We start from the raw sequence: 20,449 nt of genomic DNA on the forward strand, positions 1-20,449 counted from the left end.
TTACATTTGATCTGACATCAAAAGAACATTTAGGCTTTTCATTAAATATAACTGAAGAACATAATTCAATGCGACGAGTAGATGGTACAAACACGCGATAAATAGATTCACCTTGATAGCCAACCATCCTAACAAACTTAGTTTTTGGATCAAATTTACTATGACGATCCTTGACCAATGCTTCTCCCCCCGATCCAAAAATTCTCAGATTTGAAACATCGGGTTTGCGACCAAAATATTGTTGATAGGGAATAACATTTCGTGAATTCAACACACGGTTAAACAAATAAGCAGTACAATTAACCGCTTCATCCCATAAATTACGTGGCAGATCTGTAGACGATAATAACGAGACCGAATGATTCATTAACGTGCGCATAGCGCGTTCACATCTTCCATTTTGCTGAGGAGTAGCTACAGTTGCATTTTCATGAATAATTCCACGTTCTTCCAAATATCTTTTAAAAGAATTTGAACAAAATTCTGTTCCCATATCAGTACGAATACATAAAACATCTACACCAATATCCATTTTAACTTCATTAACAATACGTTTAAATTTCTCGAGCGTCTGATCTCGACTCTTCATAAAAGCCACTTTCATATAACGAGAATTATGATCGACCGCCAAAAGAAAATATTTATTACCATGAATTGACGGATCCAAATAACCACCAATATCGAGATGCAACTTGAAACCCGGTTTAATATGATCAACATCATTCTCTAAATGATGAGAAACATCCGTAGTTTTACCAAGACAACAAGAACTACAGAAATCAATATCATCTTTAAGACGTAAAGGAATGCCAGTAACACATTGTTGACGAACCATTTTAGCAATAGATTTAACAGAGAAATGCCCAAAACGTTCATGCCAACACGACAACGAATTAACAGCAGCAGCACTAGCAACCGCACTAACAATACCGGTAGACGAACCATTTACACGAATAAGCAACTCAATAAGATTAACGTAATCATTACTCCAATTGCCAATCAAAATAGGTTTACGATAACGATAAACAATCATGCCATTCTTATTCAAACATTGACTAAAACCATCATTGTTACAAATTTTACCGATAGCAATAAGATTAAACGGTTGATCAGCAACATAAAACACATCCTTGATAACCATAGGAATCCACTTTTGACCATTAAACAAATGACAAGACATGTCGCCCTGTTCTGGATTAACAATTTCACCACTTAAAGTTCGGATTGAACCATTGGTATTACGTATATTGGTCAGCAACGAACGATCATTAACAATATGATAAGACGCACCACAATCGGCCAAAAATTTAACAGAAGAAGCTGAGACCAATGACAACGATCCAGAAGGCAAGACCTTAGATAACTGAGGATTCACAAACGGGTTTGGTGAACGAACAACAGCACTTAAAGTCACTGCTTCATTCTTACTAGAATAATTATCACCATTATTGCCATTATAACGATTAACACTTTGATTACTAATAAAACGGTTAGAACGATTTTTCTTATGACAAAAACGTTCTATGTGACCTTGAATACCACAATAATGACAAATTCCATTAAAACGTTTCTTGGAAGTTGCAGCTGCCAAAGTAGTTGATGAAATTTCTGGTAAAGACGGAGACGAAACAGCTGCCAAAGAAGTTGATTGTACATCGGTTTTGACCAAATTTCTCTCTCTATCAAAACGTAATAATTCAGATTCAAACTGTTTATCTGACATATAATCAGACTCAAGACGTCCGCCATTATAAATGTCCAACATTGTACACATATCTGAATATTCCGGAGGAAGAACTGAACGAACTTTTGAATTAATAATATGATGCGGCAACTTGATATTCTTATCAGCAAAAGCAGAATACAACTGACGTAACTGGGAAAACAAACACGGTATAGAACCATCAAACTTGATCGAATCAAGATCCTTTAATAATTCCCAAGCTGACTTGGCACCAGGGCCACGATATTTTCTTTCTAATTCCGCTAACATTTCCTTAGGATTCTTCAAATCTAAAATACTTTCCAAGTCTTCTTTACCCAAAGACTGCTTTATAATATTACGAACTTTCGCAATTTTGCTCTTTTGTAAACCAGTTATTGGATTTTCCGGCGAACGATTTTCATATTTAAATTCATTAATATACATATCTAAATCCAATGCCTCTAAAACATCTACCAATGTATCGTACCATTGGCGATAGGTCGCATTACTCAACTTTAAAACCTTTATAACAGCGTTTTCATTTGAAGACATAACGATAAATACAATAAAACGATAACCAAAACAATAATAACGACAGTAAAACAATATTAACAACGGTAAAACAATATTAACAACGATAAAACAATAATAACAAGTAATACGTATCAATAACCAAAAACAAAACAATTTAATAACAATTACAAATAACCAGCAGAAACGTATTAAAAGCTGGGGCCCATAACCTATTAGACAAAGTAAAATTTGATACGAATTACGCTTAGCTTTATTTAACTCAAGTGTTCACATATTTATATTAATCTAAGTATAATTCAATTACTAAATTCTAAATATACTACAACAGTTACTTTTACATAAAAGATTATCTGATAATCTGAATGTATGGAATTGTTGATAATATTTGGTGATGGAGATTTGTTTCATCATCATCATCAGTTTTAATTCGAGTTTTTTCGATGATCTTTGTATCGTTCTCTTTTTTTTTTTTTTGCTGTTGTTATTTGATATTTCGGTACAACTTTAATCATCATCATTTGACGGTAGAAATTGTTGTTAAGCATTTAAATAAATATTAAAAAAAAAATTATCAATCAATCAATAATTATTATCGATAAATGGTGGAAAGAAACAGGATCAAACCAGTTGAATCAAATCATTCATTCATTCATTCGAACAGATTTCCTTTTCATAAAACAAAACAAAACAAAAAAAGGAACGTTTTCTTCCGTTAAAAAAATGATTTACCGTAAACTTTTTTTTGAAAAAAAATTGAGCATTTTCCCCGGGAAATTTTCCTAACTGTTCGATTTGTTGGATATTTTTGTGTTTCAATTACATAATGATACATTTTTTGACATATTTTAAACGATTAATCCGAATTCATTTGGAAATTTATTCATGCCCGTTAGTGTATGTTCATGATGATATGACGAGCAAAAAAATTTTGGAAAATCCAGAATTTATGTGGTCAGCGAACCAATGAACATTCCTTCAACCATAAACATCATCATGATTATCGTCATCAAAAATAAATGGTTTTTTTTTCGAGTGAAAAAAAATCAACAACCAAAACTTGATCTGACAAGATTTTAAATTTTTGTTTCCCCCCATAAACTAGAAATATTTCATTCAACCATTCCGATCAATAAATATCAATTTTTTAAAATGTCAAAAAAGTTAAAAGAAAAAAAATTCGTCGCACATGAATTTTTATTATTTTCAAATGAAAAAATTGGAAAAAAATGAAGAATTTCTTAATCAATAATCAAAAGAATCAACAACAACAACAACAACCAAAAAAACCAAGGAAAAAAAACCTATAACGATAATGATATTTGAGTGATAATCATCAATGATGATCATTACGTAAAAAAATGAAGAAGAAGGAATCGATCGTTTGTGAACAACAACAACAACAACAAACTAAGCGAAAAAAAAATGGAAAGGTAACCTTGACATTAAAAAAATAACATATCAGACCTGAATGAATTTTCAAAAAAGTATTGAATTTTTAATCATAATGATGAAACATAGAAGCAAAGCCAAAAAAAAAATCGAAATGAATTTTTTGAAACCCTTGGAAACCAAAGAAAAAAAGTTAGTTTTTCAAAATTCACTGGAAATATTCAGGGTGAGTATCAAAATGTCTCCCAAAAACAACAACAATCGAATCGTATCACATAACTAAAGTAAAGTGAAAAAAAATCATCAGTGAAGAATATCAGAAAATTAAAAAACAAAGCATAAACGAAATCAAAGAATCATCATTGTTTGTCTGCATGTTTTTTTTTTTGGCTATGTGACCGGTAGTATGATCAATATTCATGATGAGATTTTTTTTCCAAATACAGTCAGGCTATAGTGTTTTGCTGATAAAATCAACAAACATTATCATTATTACGAATTTTGAAGGTGAATTTTGTTTAGTCACAGAAATCCATTAAAAAAACCATATTTCCATAATAATCATTTTCAAAACCAGAGTAATCATGACAACAACAACAACAACGACTATTTCGACAAAAATATCATAATTTTGTTTTGTCGAATTTCATTCAGAAACAAATAAAAATAAAATAAACATTTTAGATTTTTGAAATGAAACAACAATAATAACAAAAAAGATTTATTACCTATATATTTCTTTGATTGTAAAATAATGTTTTTGTTTGAATAATGTCGTCAAATGATAGTGATATATCGATTATTAGTTTGGATAAAATTAGTTTAAAACGTTTTACACCAACGATTCGTTCGACAACAACAACAACAAAGGCAAAGACAGCCAATTCATATGATAATCATAATAGTTTAAGATATGATGATAATAAACAAGATATAAAAATGATGAAATTATCATCAATATCATTGACAAAAGGATTAAATAATAATAATAATAATAATAAAATCTATAACGATAAACCGATAAATCGAAATCCATTAAATCGACAATCAACATTCGATATAGAATCATCATCATCATCATCAATGAAAAATGAAGAATTGAAAAAATTATCAACAAAAAATCAGATTATTAAAGATATTGAAAATAATTTTAATGAAAATCAAAATCAAAATCAATATGATAATGATGATGATCGTCCACCAAGCTATTCAAAAGTTGATCAAATAATTATCGATAATAATGATGATGATGATGATGATATTGATGAAGATGATATGTATGTTGCTGATGATAATAATGTCCATGAAAATTATAGTGATAATAATTTTAATAATAACAATATTTCAACAAGACAATATCATGATATACGATCAATAAAATCATCAACATTATCAACATCATTTTCATTGAATCGTAATATTCTTCATCAAGATGATGATAATGATTCTTCATCATCACGACAAACAATTGTAAGTAGAATTTGAAGATTTTAAAGTGAAGAAAAAAAATTTCTAACTTTTTTTTAAAATTAAAAAAGATAACTAGTCAGCCAAAAAAATTAATAGAAACATCATTTCATCAAAAACATTCGAATTATAATCATAATGATGGACGAATAAATCGATCATCGAATAATAATCGATTAAAATCATCATCATCATCGATACATCATCATGTTAATGATAATGATAATGATGATGACGACGACAATGATGATGATAATTATGATAAAAATTCTTTAAATAATCGAAGCCGATTATCATCAATACAATCAGCTGAATTAAGTCTTGAATATCATAAACTTGAAACAACATTAACAACACAAATGATGATGACAAAAGAAAAATTACCAATAAGTAATGCATGGAATGATTCATCCACATCAACTGTAGCATCGACAATGAATTTACTTGATAATAATCAGAATAATCAAAAAAATAAACGTAAATTTCTTCATATAAATAATGGTATAACATCAACAATATTATCAACAACAACATCACCAATGTTGATCAATAATAATTTACAACAACAACAACAATATCAATTAAAATTTACCGAAGATTATATATGGAAAAAAGATCGTATGACAATATTTTGTTTTTGTACAACAGCATTAGGTGCTATTGCATCATTAGCAATGTATTGTACAGAATGAATCGATCAACGAAAAGCTAAAACACGAAAAAAAAATAAACATTTATTAACTATGATTATCTAACATTTCTATCCACAAAACAAAACCAAAAAAAACATTAATTAGATTAAATTTAATTAGTGAAATACGAAAAAAAATGTATGTTCTTTTTTTTTTGGGAGATAATCGATCGATCAATCAATCAATCAATTGGATGGACATCGAAAATAATTTATGTTTTTCAATTGAAAACATGAAACATGAACAAAGGATTTTGTCTGGACAAACAGTAAATATCTGTAATGATGATGATGGTAGATGATGGGTTTTTTTGTACATCAGATAAAAATAATCGATTCTAAATCAATCAATCAATCAATCGAACAAAAATGAAAAATTGACACAAAACACAATTGATTGAAAATTGATCAAAAGAAAAAAATGTATGGGCCACTAATTGATAAAAAAAAACATTGAACAACGGTTCGATCAAAAAGATCGAAATAAAATTGATTGATTGATTTATAGCTGCAGGTTAGAAATGATTACAACAATTTTTTTGGAAAAAATATTGTTCAAACATCAACCGGAATATGAGCAACTAACCTTTCAAAGATGACGTATTTGAAAAAAAAGGAATTGGATTAATGATATTTATAGCTATAACTATTGATCATTTAGTATAGACTAAATAAAAAATAGAGTTTATGGATTCAATCACAATGATTGATTGATTGATTGTCATCGTTCAACGTCCATGTCCATGCCGATGTGTATTTCCTTTTCTCACTCTCCGAAGAAAGCTCTTTTTCATCAAAGGATTCAACTTTTTTTTTCTTCTGATAGTTTCCCTCAAAAATAGAGAAACAACAAAACAACAACAAAAAATCTTGATTTCTCTTCACACATTTCATCGGTTTGTTTTGTTTGATCGAAATTTATCGATTGTTATCGATTTTGATTTCCAGTTGTTGTTGTTGTCGTCGTCGTCGTAAATTCTTGTTGTTTTTCCAGTTGGCCAAAATAAGAACTATACCCAACTATTTGTTTGATGATGGATTTTGATGAATTTAAAATAGTTCAATGACAAGTTAATTAAGCTGAATTTCTTTATCATCATCATCATATGATGATGAAATTGTTGTTCATACGAACCAACGAAAAATTTAATCAACGAAAAAGTTTCATTGCCATTTTCATTTCGAAAACGTTTTGTGAGTGTGGTTCATAAACGGATGATGATTGTCGAAGGAAAAAGGAAGAACTCGAAAAAAGAAGAAAAACTATGAACAAAAAAAACAACAACAACAAAAATTTACGATGATCATCTGTAATAGGAAGTAAATGATCAATTTGTGTGTGTGTGTGTGGTAAACGCGATGATCAACATATGGTTATGTTATTTGCAATTCAGTTTTTTTTGTATTTGCTTCATTCATTCAAACAAAAAAATATTAATTGTAATTTCATATGTGGAAATTGATGTTGTTTTCATCGAATTTTTTGGTTTGGTTGATCATTTTTCAAATAAAAACACCAATGAAATTTATCAATTCATCATTTTGATTTTGCATCGGATCGATCGATTGATTGATTGATTGAATAATTTGATTTTTTCTTATTCAATGTTTATCGATTATCGATCAATCGGATTGATTGAAATTCATTGTTTGTTTGTTTTTTTTTCGTAAAATTAATTATTCATCATGTTTTCAATTCATAAAAAATTCAAAACAACAACAACAACAACAAAAATCAATTTGTTGATTATCGTTATATTGTTATTTCAAATATCGATATCATCGCAATCATCACAATCGATTGTTTCAACATTTTCATTACAAAATCATTCGAAAACATTGAATGATTTAAATTATTATCCAAATGATAATGTTGATAAACAACCAACATTATATCCATTACGAAGTTTTTCCATTTCATTATCATCATATTTACCACCTGATTCTAATTCATCATCATCAACGAAATTTAACAATCAATCATCATCATTTTCGGCAGCATTGAAATCATCACCTTCCGTTGTTAAATCATTGAGTAAAAAGCAAAAAAATCGTACATCAACAACAACCACTGGAAATAGTAATAAAATTACCGTCCGTTTTAATAAATATCATAATTATAATGATATGACAAGATTATTGAAAAATGTAGCTAAAAAACATACAAATCTAACACGTTTATATTCGATTGGTAAATCATTACAAGGACGTGAATTATGGGTTATGCATCTTACTGAGTAAGTTTTTTTTTGTTTTGTTAAATTCACGTTTAGATAATTATTAATTAATTGATAGCGATTCAATTGATGATACAACGATCAATAATCAATCCATTCAATTAAAACCAAATGTAAAATATATTGCAAATATGCATGGTAATGAAGCTGTTGGTCGTGAAATGCTTCTACATTTAATTGCATATCTGGTCAATTTTTCTAATCGTAGTGCAAATGTTAAAAAATTATTAAAACATACAAATATTCATATAATGCCATCAATGAATCCGGATGGATTTGAAAAATCTATTGAAGGTCGTTGTGAAGGACCAGGTAGACAAAATTCAAATGGTATTGATTTGAATCGTAATTTTCCTGATCGTTTATTTAATCGTACTGAAATTGAACAACCTGAAACTGAAGCTATTCGTAAATGGCTGAATCAAATACAATTTGTTCTTTCGGCAAATATACATGGTGGTGCATTAGTTGTTAATTATCCATTTGATGGTAGTGCTATTATTGATTCAGAACATTTGGAAAAAACACCCGATCATGATGTTTTTTTACATTTAGCCAAAACATATGCACAACGTCATCGTAAACTTAAATCACAAATTAAATGTCGAAAAGATGATAATTTTATTGATGGTATTACAAATGGTAATGCATGGTATCCGGTACAAGGTACGTAATACAAATTTTGTTTTGTTATTTTTGGTTACATTGATGATTAAATCGATTAAATTGGATAACAGGAAGCATGCAAGATTATAATTACATTTATGCTGGATGTATGGAATTAACACTTGAAATATCATGCTGTAAATATCCAAATGCAACAAATTTATTAACACATTGGAATGAAAACAAAATACCAATGTTATCATTATTGAATGAAGCAAATAAAGGTGTTAAAGGTTTTGTTAAAGATTATCAAACAGAAATGCCAATCGCTAAAGCTAATATAACAATATTGGGTCGTAATGTTCAATTTCAAAGTGATAATCAAGGTCGATTTTGGCGTCTATTATTACCCGGTGATTATGTTTTAATTGTAAAACAAAATGGTTATTCACGATTACAAAAACAATTTACAGTTTTGGCAAATAAAATTACTGTAATGGAATTATATTTAACGCCAATAAGAAAACAGAATGGTAAACAGCTTAATACATTAACATCATCATTATCAAATATAAACAATAATCATCATTATCGATGGAAAAAACTTGATGATCAAACTTTGTTCATGAATAAATCATCATCGCCAACATCACCAACATTTGGAATGAGAAAAATGTTTCTAATCAATAATCGTGTACCAACAAATCGATTTTCACCAATGTTAAATTTTTCAACAAAAATCTATATGTCCATTATTTTGATTAATATTTTGTTGCACACCATTATTGAATCGATAAGATTTTTATCAATTTAATTGGGAAAAAAGATAACAGACAAAATTCTCAATCAATTAAAAAAAAAAAAAAAAAAACATTCGATTCGAATTTAAACACACACAAAAAAAATTCTGATTAAAAAAGAAATTCAATTCATAGATGGCGCTGTCCAACTTTTTTTTGCCTTGTTCCAGATGTTGATGAAATTCTGTAAAAATTGATGAGTTCTATTTGATGTGTTTTTTTTGGATTTTATTTGTTATCATTTTTCTAAAAAAAGAATCCCGAATAATTTCATTCCAAATTGTGATAATTCAAGTCACAATTTAATCTATTCCATAATCTATTCATTGATTATCCAAGAATCGAAAAAATAGAATTTACACACAATTCTATTGGGAGACAAACGAATTCTGCTTTCACGAATCATCATTTTAATGTGCGCCGATTCTGGCTAGGTTTTCTCATCATAAGAATTATTTCTTGTTCTGTGATTTTGAATTTGATTCACTGAATCCTTTTTGGAATGACTTGAGCATCATCATCATCGATTTGATGATGCTCATCTTTGACTAAACGAGACGAGAAAACATCACAAACACACACACACACACAACAGCTATATATAAATATTGAAGTGTGTTTCTTCAAGATTTTTGGCTAAATTTTTTTTCCCTTCGGTTGGTTGGTTAGTTGGCGGCCTTATTCTTCATTCGAATTTGATCAACCGATCACGTCCGAGCTAAGCAACCATCATCATCATCATCATCAAAATTGTATCAACATTGAATTTTTTTTCCAAGGTGATTTAGTTATATAGATTATTATTCAACAACAACAACAAGAAAAACACCGCCTTGATTCGATTCAATTGTTTATATCGATGATGATGATGGTATGATGGCTGTATAGTGTGTTCGATTGATGGACGCCTGAATGTTATATATTTTTTTTTCAGGCCGAATCTTTATCATCATCATCATCAACATCATATCTGGTGGATCCAAACTATAGATGTTGGTTCGAGTTTGTCAGGATTGATGATGCGCGTTTTAACTCGTATTAGGATGATGATGATAGAAGTTTCCAAGAATTGGAACAGCAAAATTGTTGTATGTTGATGTTTTTTTATTTTATTTGCTGAATTCTGATATAACATTATTATTATCATTTTTTTTTGTTTGATGGAAAAAAACATTCATCTTTTTTTTTCAAGATCTAAAATTATCATCAATAGTAATTCTATGTCGGTGTTTGTGTAGGTGTATTTTTTTTTAAATCATCAAATTCATTCGATTAATCATCCTGCCTGATTATTCTATGGTCAATTTTTCTTTCTTTTTTTCTTCGAATCTGAATGTGAAAAGAAAACATTTTCATTCAAACATCATTCAATCATCATAACAAAATGGAGCTTCTTATACAAACATTACAGCTTGGTAATGATGAACAAATTTCCACCGAATTGGTCAAATTTTTTCAAAAGGTATAGAATATTTTTAATGTTTTTACTTTTTTTTTGTTTTCTAAAATTATCCTATTTATTTACAGTATGGAAATACAACTATTCTACAAGATTCATTACCATTAAAACAAAAATTAGTTGATAATCTATTTCGAGTATTAAGAGATCAACAAAAAATTCATCTTTATGCAACAACATTACAAGTATTACGTATATTAACAAGAGATAATTCAACAGTAGATACATTATTTTCAAATGATCGCATTGAAACCCTATTACATTTAGCAATGTTGGTTGGTGAAGATGAAGCATTTATGACTGAAAATAGTCAATCATTTGATGCTAAAATTGTTGTTGAATCACAAAAATGTCTTTCAAATTTGATTGCTTTATCATCAACAATACGTCGTACTTGTAGTAATAATTCTTGTATTGATGGTATAATGCTTAGACTTCGTATGCATCCAGATCCTAATCTACCATATGAGGTTTGTTTAAAATTATAATTAATTTTAATTGAAACAAAAATTGATTAGTTTTTTTCATTATTATTGCCAAAAAGGTTAAATATTTTGACATGTTAATGTTATTCTTTTTAACTGCTTATTGTGCCGAATTACGTCAAAAAATACGTGATGAATATCATGGTTTAATTTATTTAATGGAAGCTATTGATTTATTATTGAAAAATAATGCCGAATATTTGGCCGAAAATATGCCATATAAAAATAAACGTCGTTCAAAAGGTTCAAGACGTGGTAAACGAAATAATAGTAATAATAATGCTCAATCATCAAATACCAGTGGTGGTGGTGAAACAGCTAAAAATTTTGATGAAATAAATGAAACAATGTCAGATTTACGTTTGGATGATACACTTGTAGCTTATTGTCTTGATGATTGGGAAGTTAATCTATCCATACAAGTTATTAAAGTATTATTTAATCTAACAATGAATATTGATTCAAATTCAATGAATGAGGTTTGTTTGATTGATGTTTTTGTTTTGTTTATGTTTTGTTTAATCATCTTGTTTTTTTCCCCAAACCTTCTGTTTAAAAAGTTTGAAGAAGCACATTTTTTTCGTTTAGTATCAATATTACATGATCTTCTACTCTGTGATACAAAAAATGATGATCGCAAAGAAGATCTACAAAGCCATATTGTTAATCTATTAACCAATATGCCTCCACAGAGTTATGAAGAGCTTTTATCGAAAATTGCCGAACTTGGTAAACCAGAAAATCCTGAACATGAATATATGGAAATGAATCTTGAAGTAATAGCTGCATTATTGGATTTTTTACGTATTCGTCTTGATGATGTAAGTTTTTTTTTAAACCAATCAAATTCTAAATTGATTGATTTTTTTCATCAAAAATAATTAAATATTTTAGGCAGATAAATCGAATGCCCTTGAACGTTTGGCACCAATATTACAATGTTTAATACGAGCTTGTGATGCTCATCCAATCATTCGAAAATATGTTCGTTATCAAATATTACCTCCATTAAAAGATGTACAAAATCGACCCGAACAAGGCGATACAATGCGAAATAAATTGGTTCGATTGATGACATCAACCAATGTTAATCTCAAACATTTATCCGCACATTTTCTATTCATCCTATGCAAAGGAAATGTTGGCCGTTTAATTAAATATACTGGCTATGGTAATGCTGCAGGATTATTGGCCAGTCTTGGTCTAATGAAAACAGATTCAAAAATGTTAAATTATTCATCGGATTCAGAAGAAAGTGAAACAGAAGAATATTCATCAAATGTTGATAAGTAAGTTTTGTTTTCATTCAGCAAATAATTGTCTAACGAAATTTCTTTCGAAATAAAATTACCATAAAAAAAGAATAAATCCAATTGTTGGATGTGTTCAAGAAGAAGGACCCGATCCATTAGCCAATATGACTGAAGAGCAAAAAGAATATGAAGCTAATCGTTTAGTTAATGCTATTGATCAACTTCAAAGAAGTGGTATAATACAACCATGTCGTATTGGTGCTGATGGTAGACCACAACCAGTGGAACATGTATTACAATTACAAGAAGAATATCAACGAAATAATCATTCATCAAACAGAAAACAACAACAATCAGATTCTGATTCTGATTGAATTTATTTATTCCAACAACACAAAAACGAAGTGTTTTTTTTTGCATCATCATCATCATTATTTTATTTAGTCAAATTATCATCAAATTATTTAATTCTTTGATAACTTTATTTACTCTTTTTTTTTTTGGTTTTTCCATCATTATTCAACCATTCGATATTTGATTTTTTCATTTGTTGATTGTTTTTTTCTGTTTTTGTTTGTTTTGTTTTGTTTTGCATCATCAATCATCATCATCATCATTATTATTATTGAAATTCAATACTAAATCATTCAACATTTGGCCAATATATATCAATTACATTCATTCATTTCAACTAATACTTCATTTTTTTGAATGTTTCTTCTTCTAATCAACGATTTAAAAAAAACAACAAAAACAATTCAATCAAGATGATTTTCAACTACAACAAAATATATATTCAAAAATACTTTTCTCGTCTGTTTTTTCTTTCTTTTTTGCTCTATATGAATATTTGTTTTCCTTCCTTCCTTCCGTTCTTTTCGCTATATGAAAAAGCTTATTTTTTTCTGTTTGTTTTGTTTCCCGAAAAAAAACTTCATATTTATAACAATTTGATTCTTTCTTCTTCTTTTTTTTCAAATGAAAATATAAAATGTTTGCAAATTTTCGGAATTTGAAAAATATTATTTAAAAAAAAAAATGTTTTTTAGGAATCTAATGGCAGGATTTTTCGCAACAACAAAAAAAACAATATTGGAAATTATAAACAATGAATTGAGAATCGCAATAATAGATGGCGTTGAAGCTTCTCCATCCAACAAAAAAAAAAAATTCTGATTCGGTAAAATATAAAAAAATCTGTTCAGAATCCATGAATTTCACCAATCAATAGAATTGTACCGGTTCGAGTATGACGTAGAAAATATAAAAATGGATGATCAAATGAAAGGGCAGCATTTTTTGAATCATTAATTAATTTAGATTTGGATTTGGATTTACGTTTTTTCGTAAACATCGAATCAACAGGTCCGATTCCATTTTCACCAAATTCCATTCGTACTTTATGTTTAATATCATTGACAAAAATATTCTCCTGATACGTTATTATTGATGATAGATTGGCCATTTTTGGTTGAAATATATCACGAACACCCATTCGTTCTAATGTACCACGGAGATCATATTCGGCTTCAATACCGAATGTTGGTAATTCAATTAAAATTTTTCCATAAACATCCATACGACGTATACTTGTTTCAATATACCATGGATTAATTGCACGACGAATTAATGAAAGATCATCATTAATACGTGATGGTAATATTATATATAATGCATATCGTTGTTCTTTGAATGGTAATTCAATCATTGCTGCATCAATTTCATCTAATGGTACAACAGCAACTGGTGCTTTTAATCTCATAAATGGAACATTATCATATGTAACATAATTTGCACCATAAAATGTTGCCGGTTTTGTATTCGTTATATCGAATCGATTTAACCAGATACCATGAAAAAATGCTGCATCCAATAATACAACAGCTTCATTCGAATCCGGTATTTGTTCGATTAATGTTGAACCATTTAAAATAAAATCCGATGGATTTTGATTAATAATAATTTCAGCTTTAAAATAATCTTGTATCATTTGTGCATAATCAAGATTAATTTTTAATGTTTGATTTGTAATTAATGCACGTGTATTTTTAAGATCATTTGTTTTGAGTAAAATTTTTCGTATCAATTCACGTTCACGATTACGATCAGGACTAATATTGGCCATTGAAAATGCTAATAATGATTCTAATTGTTGATTAGCATCCGAATCATCATTAGTGGCTAGATGTAACATTGTTAATGTTGTTGTTAAACTTAATGGTGATATTAGAATATTTTTTCTTATTTCATTATCAGATTGTTCATTATTTAATTGATTTAATAAATTATAACCAAAATAATTTGTAACTAATGTAAATTTTCTTGGTATTATAATTGGACGATTTGAATATGATGATACTGTTTGTTTGGTAAATAAATTCATAACCATAAAACAAATTATTGTTGATTGAATTTTCAACGAATCAATAGCCATTTTTGTTTACTTGGGGATCGTTTTGTTTTCATTGGCTTTTCTTTAGCTGAAAATGAAATCCGGAAACCAAAAAATCAATCAATGAAGGAATGAAAACACAGAAAACAAAATTGATTTTGATGAAAAAAATTGATGATGATTATCACAAATTGGTGGCGAATCAACAAACAAACAAAAAAAAAGATGATATGTTTTGGTCAGGATGAAATTCAAAAAAAAAAAAAATGAATTTTTAATGATGTTTTCGTTGTTGTGGTCGTAGTCGTTGTAGTCGTAGCCGTCACATCATGGACACATCAACTATAAACACACACACATCACCATCATCATCATCATCAAAGCATAAATTTAACCAATTTGAAATGGAAAATATTGATTTTGATGATCATCATTATCATCATAATCAAAATATAATTTTTTTTTTTCTTCTTCTTCAGTAGCTGTATATATATTCAATGCCGTTAATGATGCCAATCGATCGATTGATCGTTCGATCAATCAATCAATAATGTTTGTGATCAATTTGCGCAGCCGAAATGATCCAGGATAGATGAAAAATGAAAAAATCAAAATAATAATAATGACAGATTGAAACGAAGGTCGATGTTGTTCACTTTTGGTTGATGGAAACAATTCACTGGTGGTGGTGATGATGATGGTGGTGATCAACCCAAATAGAAGAAGCAAAAAAATTCTTTATGAAATGTCCACTGTCATCATTTCTTATGAATCAACGTGCACGTGCAAATAAAAAAATTTAGACATTTCTTTGCTGCTGCTGCCGATGACGATGATGATGAAATTCACACATCATAATGATGATGAAATCCGAAAAAAAGAGAATGTCGATTTCAATGGATAAGGAATGAATGAATGAATGAATGAATGAATGAAGAATGAAATGGACAAGCACGCGATTGATGACTATCATCATCAACATTGACTAATAAAGGATCAAAAGAGTATTCATCAAACAAACAAACAACAACAAAAAGAGTTCAAATCATGACTGAAATTTTCTCATTGAAAAAAAAAGAAAAACGAAAAATATTGTTCAATTCGCGAATGTGTCAAAACAACGACGACGACACCTGATAATAATTTTGTTTTTTTTTCTCTTGATTCAATAATGATGATGATCCATAACCACTGAAGAAGAAATGAAGAACGTTTGGCAAAAAAAAAGAAGAAGAAGAAAATCTTTGTATTGTCATCGATAATGATGATCACCATTATCGTCATCAGACAGACCTGTTAAATGACAATTGAATAAATAAAAGAAAAATAAATTTAAATAAAATTTTTCGTTTGTTGTTCGTTCGTATTTTTTTCAAATAAAAAAATCAATTCACAATTTTTATTTTATTAAGAAATTTTCCTTACGTTTCTCTTTCTCGATGTTTGTTTGTTTGTTGACAATCTTTCAATCAGTTTATTTATTTATCATTTTTTATTGCAAAATTTTTTTAAAAACTTTTAAAAATGAAAATTCTCCAATCGACAATAATATGGCGCGATAGTGATGAACATTTACTATCGATTTTTTTGGATATGGGAAAAAAACAAAACAAAACAATCATCAGGATGTTTGTTTGTTTGTTAATCTCATTTTGGATTTTTTTGGCTTCCAAAAATTGAAACAAAAAAAAACCGGTAGCCAAAATACATCTAAAACGATGATGGTGATGTGTTGGATAAGATATGGACGGTTAGACATCCACCACCACCACCATTATCCTCATATCATTATCGTGATCCAGATCAAGATTCAATCAATTTTACCATTACCAAAACCCGAAATAAAATGGAAAGTTTTTTTTCATTTTACATTTCCTCTACCATCAAAACCGTACAAGAAAAAACAAAACAAAACAAAACAAAAAATCCATCACATCATTTAAAAATTGTCAACACACAGAGTTTATCGCGGGTATGAAACTTTTTCATTTTATTTTTTTTTATTCAATTTCATTGTTCTCGAAAAAAAATTCAATGGAAAATTTTATTTTTTTATTTTTTTATTTCGAAATTCAATTTTAAAATTTTTCAATAAAGAAATTCGCTTCCTTAATGTTTTTTGTTTGTTTTTTTTTTGTTTTTCAGAATGTATGCATTTCGCCCATCATATAGATCTGTCCGGTTTGTTTATGACGTATAAAATAAAAGAATGGATGATTAAAATTATAGAATATTGGTGCAACACCAGAATCTTCATTTTCATTATCTTTTCGTTTGGCATTATTTTCATTCAAAATCATTTTGGATCGATGAATTACTTGTGTAAGATGTGCACCCGATTGTGTTGAAATCGAACCAAATTTAGCATCATTACCGAATGCATCAACAATACCCATTTTCATTAAAACATCGGATAATTGTTCTTCTTTATAATCAACATTTAATCTTGGTAATTCAACAGTTGAATCAATTTTATATGATAGTTTATTGATCATTTTTTCAATATATGATACATTCAATGATGTACGTATATCGGAAAGATCATCATTTGGATCTCTTGGTAATATACCATAAAATGCAACCTGATCATCTTTGAATGGAAATTCAATCATATCGGCTTCAACATCCGATAGATAAACAAAACCATATCGTCCAAATTTTCTCATAAATGTAACATTATTATAAGTAACATCATTACGACCAAAAAATGTATCAATATGGCTATCTTCTTCATAAAATGGATACATCCATTTACCACTAAAATATGTACCATCTGCTAACATCATACTTATATCCGATGGTTTAGCCATTATCATTTGGCTAATCATATTATCAGTTTTATCGGCAAACATTTTATTCAAATCATTCATATTAACATTTGATTCGAATAATTGTGCTTGAAAATTATCTTCTAACATTTTTCGATATGCATCGGTAAAACCAATACCATCTTTACCAATCAATGCATTAGCCATACGATATGTAACACCGGATGATGATGATTGAATTGATTCATAACCATCTTTTACAGCTTTCGGTATCATTGCTTTATCCATTGAATCAAATTTCATTACTTTAGCAAATTGTTCAGCTGTTTGGCCATTAGCACCATCATATAACATTGCCAATGATGATGCTAAACCATATGGTGATATAAGAATATTTTTCGGTTCCGCATATTGAGATCTAGCTTCTTCAGTAGCATCATCCGGTGGTGATGGATTTAATTGTTCAACAACATTAAAACCAAATTCATTCGATGCACTAACAAATGGTGATGGTACTATTGGCTGTTCCGGTTGTTTTGCTGACAGAATAACATTTTGACAATTAATTAATGAACATATTGAACAGATATTCAATAGAAAAATTGAAAAGAATTTCATGATGATGATGATGATTGAACAAAACAAAATAATTAATTGGAAATAAACTTTAAACAAAAAACAAAACAAACTGGAATGAAAAGAAAATTCAATAATCATTGAATTTTTATAGGAAAACAAAAATTTCGGACTTTTTTCTTCAGAAGCAACAAAACGATGAAGAAGAAGAAGAACTTCACCGATAACAAAACAACAACAGCCGCATCTTCATAAACAACAACAACATTTAGAAGATGTTGCAAACATCCTTATTATTCAAGAAAAAAAGCCATGACCACCTTGAATCAATGGGATATATATTATAATAAATACATGTTTTATAACAATGATTATGTGTGTGTGTGTTAGGATGTTAAGATCTTTTATCAAGCAACAACAGAAAAAAAAGGGATTGGAAACAAATGAATTTAGTACATTAATTTTTTTTGGCTGGAAGCATCCACTCTAGATATCCTGTATGAAGGAGAAAGGGATAGAGATGATTGGGGAAACGAAACGAGTTTACCTTGAAATTCAATTTTCAGATTTAAAAGTACAATTTTTTTTTCTGTTTGCATTCGAAAAAGTTAAGTAAAAAGTAGAAGAAAAATAAAATGATATGTATGATGATCATCATTGATGAGAATGGTTAGCCAGATTGGAAAAATCTACCTGAAATTGGATTTTTTTTTGAAGTAATAAAAACAAACAGAAATTGTAACAAGAAAAAAGAATTTTATTCATTTAGGAAATAGGATTTTGATGTGTGATGGTGATGGTGATGATTTTGATTTAGAAATTATGAATTTCACCAAGGAATAAAATCTGACCGGTTTTTCGATGTCGAATAAAATACAAAAATGGATGATCAAAACGGAAAGTTTTTGATAGTCCAGCTGACTTAACACCTATTTGAATATAGGTACTGGCAGCAGCTTCAGTTCCTTGTTCATTCACAATTAATTTGGCTTTATGAATGGCTTTATCGATTTTCAATGATTTATCACCGCTGATGCCAGAAAGATCAGCTAAATTAGTGAAAACATCTTGAATGCACATTGATTTTAAGATTTTGGGTAATTCATATGATGTAGCAAGTTTAATTTTTGGAAAATAGACAGTTGAATAACCAGCAATTCGACTAATCATTTCATTGATGAAAGATGAATTTAAGGATTGACGAATTTTACTTAGATCACAATTACGTTCACGTGGTAATAAACCGTAGAATGCAACATCTTTACCTTTATATGGCATTTTGATCAGATCGGAATTCAATTGCTTAACTTCAACATGTCCAAATGGACCATCTCCATTCATATATTGAACATTTTTATATTCTTGACCACGATGATCATAGAATACACCTGGTTTGGTTAATTTGGGATCAAACTGTTCCAACCATTCACCTTTAAAATAAACAGCATTTATTAATGCAAGAACAGTACTCGGCGATGGTGGCTGTTCAAGCATACGATCAATTAAACCATGTGTTTTGTTCGATATATATTGATTGATTTGTTCCATAATATTGTTCGATTCTTTGGCAAAATCAACCGACATTACTTGACTATCATAATATTGTTCAATAGTTTTCCGATATTCATCTTTAATAGGTGGTTTTTTATTATCTACAACCAACATATTACCATATTCCAATATAATATGTTTTGCTTTGTTCATTCGTTCTCGCAATCGTTTCACAGAATTGGCTACGGCTTGATATTCACCATTATTCAATTGTGATATTTTATCATAATTCAATGCACGTTTAAATTGTTCTGCAGTATATCCTTGTGTACCTTGATATACCATCGATAATGCAACGGCAACACTGTATGGTGAGAAGAAAACATTTTCCGAACCAGATGAATGATGTTGAATTTGTTGCAATAAATGAAAACCAAAATCATTCGAAGCTTTGGCAAATCCTCTAGCTGATCCCAGTATTACAATATGACTAATAAGACTAACATTACGAGCTTCATAAGTGACAGCCATCACCATCATCAAAACAAATGATGTAATAAAAATTTTCATTTTCTTTGATTTTGTTTTTGGTTGTT

General features: G+C 28.8%; 6 protein-coding genes across 7 annotated transcripts; 3 read left to right on the forward strand and 3 right to left on the reverse strand.

Moving 5' to 3' along the window:
- Positions 1-3,383: 3,383 nt before the first annotated feature.
- LOC142644893 (uncharacterized) lies at positions 3,384-5,867 on the forward strand. 2 transcript variants are annotated; one of them, XM_075819533.1, is made up of 3 exons: positions 3,384-3,854; positions 4,417-5,098; positions 5,167-5,867. In XM_075819533.1, exons 2-3 carry the CDS (start codon positions 4,568-4,570, stop codon positions 5,785-5,787), a joined length of 1,152 nt encoding a protein of 383 aa, XP_075675648.1. In that variant the 5' UTR covers positions 3,384-3,854; positions 4,417-4,567; the 3' UTR covers positions 5,788-5,867. The 2 variants fall into 2 exon arrangements, with proteins under 2 accessions (XP_075675648.1, XP_075675646.1); XM_075819531.1 differs by lacking the exon at positions 3,384-3,854 and having other exon boundaries at positions 3,864-5,098.
- Positions 5,868-6,750: 883 nt separating this feature from the next.
- On the forward strand, positions 6,751-9,518 carry LOC113794945 (carboxypeptidase D-like). The gene is made up of 3 exons (XM_027345110.2): positions 6,751-8,023; positions 8,082-8,689; positions 8,761-9,518. The coding sequence occupies exons 1-3, from the start codon at positions 7,473-7,475 to the stop codon at positions 9,441-9,443; spliced, it is 1,842 nt and encodes a 613-aa protein (XP_027200911.2). The 5' UTR covers positions 6,751-7,472; the 3' UTR covers positions 9,444-9,518.
- An 86-nt stretch (positions 9,519-9,604) lies between these two features.
- On the forward strand, positions 9,605-13,633 carry ric8a (ric8 guanine nucleotide exchange factor A). The gene is made up of 8 exons (XM_027345174.2): positions 9,605-10,517; positions 10,622-10,663; positions 10,773-10,891; positions 10,957-11,358; positions 11,433-11,852; positions 11,934-12,194; positions 12,268-12,662; positions 12,736-13,633. The coding sequence occupies exons 3-8, from the start codon at positions 10,814-10,816 to the stop codon at positions 12,998-13,000; spliced, it is 1,821 nt and encodes a 606-aa protein (XP_027200975.2). The 5' UTR covers positions 9,605-10,517; positions 10,622-10,663; positions 10,773-10,813; the 3' UTR covers positions 13,001-13,633.
- LOC113794981 (iripin-8-like) lies at positions 13,034-16,876 on the reverse strand. Its single transcript, XM_075819535.1, has 2 exons — positions 16,444-16,876; positions 13,034-16,311 (listed from the first exon to the last, which is right to left on the reverse strand). Exon 2 carries the CDS (start codon positions 15,058-15,060, stop codon positions 13,828-13,830), a length of 1,233 nt encoding a protein of 410 aa, XP_075675650.1. The 5' UTR covers positions 15,061-16,311; positions 16,444-16,876; the 3' UTR covers positions 13,034-13,827.
- A 172-nt stretch (positions 16,877-17,048) lies between these two features.
- LOC113794979 (intracellular coagulation inhibitor 3-like) lies at positions 17,049-18,506 on the reverse strand. The gene has a single exon (XM_027345147.2). The coding sequence runs from the start codon at positions 18,501-18,503 to the stop codon at positions 17,160-17,162; it is 1,344 nt and encodes a 447-aa protein (XP_027200948.2). The 5' UTR covers positions 18,504-18,506; the 3' UTR covers positions 17,049-17,159.
- A 592-nt stretch (positions 18,507-19,098) lies between these two features.
- Positions 19,099-20,423, reverse strand: LOC113794959 (iripin-3-like). Its single transcript, XM_075819534.1, has one exon. It carries the CDS (start codon positions 20,421-20,423, stop codon positions 19,176-19,178), a length of 1,248 nt encoding a protein of 415 aa, XP_075675649.1. The 3' UTR covers positions 19,099-19,175.
- Positions 20,424-20,449: the final 26 nt, after the last annotated feature.

This window comes from Dermatophagoides pteronyssinus, unplaced genomic scaffold (assembly GCF_027571235.1).
Source record: "Dermatophagoides pteronyssinus isolate colony J.1.1.1.1 unplaced genomic scaffold, Derpt_VIB-CSIC_2022.12 sq0004, whole genome shotgun sequence".
NCBI lineage: Eukaryota > Metazoa > Arthropoda > Arachnida > Sarcoptiformes > Pyroglyphidae > Dermatophagoides > Dermatophagoides pteronyssinus.